Below are 6000 nucleotides of genomic sequence, written 5' to 3'. Positions count from 1 at the left end.
TGATTATTGGAAGTGCTACAGCTTCTGCAACCAAAAGAAATTTAAGTACCATGAGAATCTTACCACAGTGGCACTCTTCATAGAAGTTACATGTTCAGTCAGTTTCTGAATCAAGTTCTGTGAATTCAAACCTAAGAACCATAACTGCGGTAGCAGAAAGAATAATGAATCTCTTAATCTTTTGCATAAAGTCAGGAAACAGACAGACACATAAATCGAGGTGCAAACAACAAACTGCTATACATATCTCCATTTCCCTAGGTCCATCTTTCTCAATTATATGTTTTGCCTGGCCCTTGGAGAACATCTGTTAAACTATTTCCTGAAGTTAAAGAGTATCTATACAAAACATAAGCTGTATCACTCCAACAATTCACTGGACTATATACACCTGTAGGTCACATGCTAAAATTGCGTGTTCTTCGTCTCCTCCTCTATCAGACAGCACATTGTAACAGGAACTTACTTTCTATTCTTTCAACCTACTGCATGATTGTTTTATTTCCACTAATGGCCTTAAAACACTTCCATCTGTTAATAGAGAATGTTTAATTAAACTGTATTAAACATTTCACAGGTAGATTGAAATAACCTTTATTAAACCACAAGGCCCACGAGAAAGATATCTTGTAATATAAATATTTCTGTAAGAAGCTGAATGTACAAATTGATACAAAAGTCATAAAATAACTGCAGATTATAAAAAGGTTCTGTAGAGATCTTTACAAAAAGCTGGAATGTCAAATTCACCAGCAGCCAAAAATAGAACAATGTCCCACTACTTTTCATCTTCCATTTCTTCCTCTTGTTCATCATCAAATTCAACATCTTCATCTGCAGTAGCTTCCTGATATTGTTGGTACTCCGACACGAAGTCATTAATATTCGACTGCTTCAGTAAACTCCATTCATCCATCCCCTCTCCAGTATACCAATGAAGGAAAGCTTTACAGCCGAACATAGCAGTAAACTGCTCAGATATGCGCTTGAAGAGCTCCTGAATAGCAGTAGAATTTCCAATGAACGTAGCAGACATTTTGAGCCCACAGGGTGGAATGTCACACACTGCAGTTTTAACATTATTTGGGATCCATTCTGCAAAGGAGCTGCTGTTTTTGTTTTGGATGTTTAGAATCTGCTCATCTACTTCTTTCATGGACATTCTAACTCTGAAGATAGCTGCAACAGTCAAGTATTGACCATGGCAAGGATCACAAGCTGCCATCATGTTCTTGGCATCGAACATCTGTTGCGTAAGCTCTGGAACAGTGAGGGCTCTATACCGCTGACTGCCACGAGCCGTCAGTGGGGCAAACCCAGGCATGAAAAAATGCAGGCGTGGGAAAGGAACCATATTAACTGCTAATTTGCGCAAGTCCGCATTCAACTGTCCTGGAAACCTGAGGCTCGTCGTAACACCAGACATCGTTAAGGAGACAAGGTGATTCAGATCACCATAAGTTGGTTCTGCCAGCTTCAGTGTTCGAAAGCAGATGTCATACTGATGCAACATACTGTATTGACAACGAAGCCCTGTATTTTCCAGTAACTGATGTACCGACAACGTGGCATTGTATGGTTCCATAACTGTATCAGAAACCTGAAACATTTACCAACAATAGATATAACTATATTAATGCCAATTAATACATCTACATCTATGCAAAACAAACCACCTCAGTGTAAGGCAAAAGGTATTTCTACACAAAAAGGTTCACAATAAGCTACAAGTAGAAAGTACATCAACTATGTGTCTTGTCACCCAATGAAGCACAGTTCTTAACCCTCTTTACAACTGGGATCAATGTGACCCTGTAAGTACAATGAAAGAGTGCCTACCTTGTTATCAAAGGCAATTTTTCTTCAAAATATGTATCCAATGTTGTTTATTACAATTTTATATTTACAACACATTAAAATTTATTCATGATATTTTGTACTATGTACCACTGGGGCCAATATGACTCCAACTTACATTCATTTGTTTCTTGAAAGTAATACTTATGGAAATAAAATCATTGTTACATTGAACTACAATGTATGTTTTGTTTCATGTTTCTTCATTAAAATGCAATTCGTATATCTGGTGTAAATTACTTGGTGTCTGCCTGTCTTATGTTCGTTCATTACAATGCAGCTAGTATATCTGCCTACAGACATCAAATAATTTACACCATATATACTAGCTGCATTTTAATGAACGAACATAATATATACATTGTAGTTGTTTAATTTAACCCAGTGGTACTCAGCGAGAGAAAAAAATCCTGCAAGTAGGAGGGTTAAAAGGTCACAATTACTGATAGTTTAAGGCCCTTAATATCACCAAGTGATTAGTATAAATGTGTATATAAAAGGACAAGACTTTACACAGTATCTTGAAATGATGATTTTTTTCATCATCACTCATCTACTGGTGGTCGATATGTTGAAGCAAGCCATCAAATCAAAGCCACACTTGCAAAGTAGTAAAAAGATACAGATAACTGAAAAGTGTTAAAGCAAGAATACCAATTTTTACATTGTCCCAAAAATTCGCACTGCATGATTTCCACAATGCTGAAAAGTTACTAAAAATTGAAATGAAGGTTACTTTTTAGAATCACAGGTGATGACTTCTTGGCTTGCTTGTACAAGGGGCAGCTTGTGCCACTGGTTGTTTAACACCACTTTCAGTGGATTTTTAGGATAGGATCAATCTATATCAGATCTATTTACATGCGGCCTCAGCAGCCAGAAACTGCAGTCACGTGTGGCCACCTCCAGAGGTTCACAAGAAAAACTCTCTTTACATAAAGACCAATTTTCATGTTCTTTGATATGAGAGAAAAAACTTAGGTGGAAAGTCAGAAACACACTGTCTAGTACATTAATATAAAAAGTTAAAAATGAGTGGTTGCTGGCAAGCAAAATTTTGCTGTGGACCTCCATACTGGACAATTTATTAATCATTTATTGAAAATTGTGAGAGATCTCAGTGTTGAATGAATGTTCAAGTTTGTTTGTCTTATTACTCACTGTATTGTGTGATTTTTCTTCCAGGAAATAGACGAGTACACAGTATACAAACTGACAGTGACTGCCACAATTTCCTTCTTATCGTCTATACTTGGTAGTACATAAACTACTTTTGAAGTGCAGAAAAATCTTAGAATACATAAAATGCCACACTGTACAACATACTTGTGATGAGACAGTTACAATTCCTTAAATTCATCACCCGTGGCCTCTGGCCTGCTCAGAAGCACCGCAGTCCTGGGCCCATGGATAAACCATGAAAATCTGACAAATTACACCACACAGACAGACCCAGCCTGCAGGCAGATCACCGACACCAGATCCGACAGAATGGGCCTGCACATTAGTGGGGAACTACGGCCTTCAGACAGGCAGGCCCGATCCATTACACACACCCACAGAAATGGCCTGCAGTTTTGGCCTGTCATGGAAGTCCACTCATGTCACAGACACCATGTTGAAATGAGACTGCAGTGATCACCCATGCAACAGATAACTTGTGCAAATACTCTAAGAATCAATGAGGATAGGTAGCAACTCACCATAAAGATGATCGCTGAGCCACAGACAATCACTCAACTAAATCCTTGGCCGTGGCTTTTGTAAGAAAATGAGAGCACGCACACATTCACGCAATTACTCAATCATGCACACTTTACCATTGTCTCTGGCAGCTGCCTCGACAAGCTCCGAGAATCAGATCGAAACGAACCACTCCTCACACCTCCCTGCCTCTCATTGGCAGCTGCTAGGTTAACAGTAAGTACTGGTGGCAGCACTGCCTGCATGCTGAAGGGAGGGGTGGAAAGGGGGAAGTGAGGGGTGGAAAGGGGAGAAGCAGTAAGAATGAGTGAGTAGGGAAGTGGTGCACTTACTCTGCTGCACCCAGCCAGCAACAAAGCTGGACATCTCAATAAAACAATTTCATGCTTTTGAGACAAAAAACGAGATTTTTCCAGTATTTTTTCTTCAAATTACCCCAATACATTTAAGGGGAGTTTGAAAGCCCTATCCCAACAATGTTAAATTTATTGACTTGGCTTCCCAGTAATTCAGGAACCACTGTAGCCATCGACATGAAACTTTTACAGGACATTAAACTGTATGTTCTGAGTCCACTGAACTACAATAATTGCACTTTAGCCACTGCTTTTGGAAATACAATTTTTTAACTACACAGTTAATATTTTGTGTACTTTTTTGTACATTATCCTAAATAATTTTAATTATACATAACATTGTTCTTTTAGTTCAGTAGACTCAGGATATGTATGTTATTACTCCCTGAAAATGTGAATACTCTACTCAAAGTGATTTCTGAGATTTTGGGAAAAATGCAACAGAAAATATAAATTCTTAGGAATGGCTTCTAAAGTTTCAAAAGACTTAACTCACTCAATATATGCTTAATTTTTTTATTTTTGGTCACCCTGCACCATACTGTATGTCATCCTCTTTACCTTTTTACAAGTTTCTTCTTTATGGATTTCTTAGTGGCCAACTGTGATGCATACTCAGCTTTATCAATGCAAAGCTTGTCCATCTGTTCTGAAGTTTGCTGCAGCATATGGGAATTAATCCTGGATCACTTTCACCCTACCAGTGTTGCCATCAATGAAAGCAATAACAGCATCACTGACCCCCACTTTAGTGTCTTCTTTCAAACAAAAAGATTTTTTAGTAATCGAGTCCACTAAAGATTATTGAACAATTCATTGGAATTTTTAGTCTGACCATGCACACACTTCAGTAATTCAGGATTTGCCAGCTCTCTGTAAATAGCTTTGTGATATCCATGACTGCTGCTGGGATGGAATATTTATGGCTGCATGAACGTTGAGTACTGGGCATTGTGGTAATTGCACCACGAAACAGGTCCAGGAGGTGATGTACTGGTTTTTCATCAGTTGACAGCATGTGGAAGAAGGTAGCCCATACTGCCTGCTTTATTTTCAACAAATGCTCAGTATTATTTCTAATGGCCATCCCATAAAACTGCTGTAGTTCATCAATCATTTTGTCTGTCAGCCTGCCTCTTATGGTTACACCACAAGAAAATTTCTTGTCTCTCAAACTGTTTCAACTTCAACATGGTGGCCATCCTATTATGGACATGACCTTGATAACACAGCTATGCACAGCCTTTGTATAAAAAATTACCGATTTTATTAAATCCTGCAGTAATGGATACAAAACATTTTATTCAGAAAATTGCAAATTATATAATGAGATAATCTCAAAATGTGAAAAAAAATCTGTTCTAACTCCCTTTAATATTTCCTGATTTCCAAAACTTGTAGCAACCGTGCAACTGGACCAGGAAAAGAGGTATAAATGTTGTAGGAAAGTTGTGGTAGAATGTAAACAATTCAGGAGTAAAGAAAATTGTATTACATGATACAGCTGATGAGCTAGGTTGGGGAGGGATAAGGGGAGGGAGGGGGTGGAGAGAGAGAGAGAGAGAGAGAGAGAGAGAGAGAGAGAGAGAGAGAGAGAGAGAGAGAGAGAGAGAGAGTTGCTAGCTAAGAGTGTGGGGACAGAAGGCTGGAGGGTGCACAGGCTAGGCATGTGACAGGTACTAGAGCCATTGGTGTAAGGAGCACAGTGGTGACATGAATGTGGACCAAGAGGCTCTGACAGGGCAGAAGAAAGGAAAATAATTGTGTGAAGGGTATGGGAGAACAGTGGCTTAAGCAAGATTGAGACCAGGAGGGTAACTCCCCTCTGTTTAGTTCACAGGCGTTGGTGGTGGAGGTTTTTTTTTTGGTGGGGTTTAAGGGCGCTCAACTACTGAGGTCATTAGCGCCCAGTCACAGTTGTGGAAGCTAGTAAAACTCAAGGAGAGGGGGGGGGGGGGGGGGCACCAGAAAGTCCTAACAAAGATGCAGATAAAATAAGTAAAAATGTTAGATGTCTTTGGACAAGCCAGTCAAAGTTATAAAACGCAGAACACGAGCAGCTGCTCGAGTGTCATCAGCTAAA

The 6000-nt window shown here is 39.1% G+C and overlaps 1 protein-coding gene across 1 annotated transcript in view; it reads right to left on the bottom strand.

Annotated features, from left to right (window-relative positions):
- Window positions 1-778: 778 nt before the first annotated feature.
- LOC124719023 (tubulin beta-1 chain-like) overlaps window positions 779-6000 on the bottom strand; it is a 30440-nt gene continuing 25218 nt past the window's right edge. The window contains exon 2 of the mRNA XM_047244694.1: window positions 779-1600. Within this exon, the coding sequence (XP_047100650.1) occupies window positions 779-1600 (822 nt within the window). The remainder of the gene's footprint in view (window positions 1601-6000) is intronic.

Source organism: Schistocerca piceifrons, chromosome 10 (genome assembly GCF_021461385.2).
Source record: "Schistocerca piceifrons isolate TAMUIC-IGC-003096 chromosome 10, iqSchPice1.1, whole genome shotgun sequence".
NCBI classification, from domain to species: Eukaryota; Metazoa; Arthropoda; class Insecta; order Orthoptera; family Acrididae; genus Schistocerca; species Schistocerca piceifrons.
This window is presented reverse-complemented; position numbering and strand designations above follow the sequence as displayed.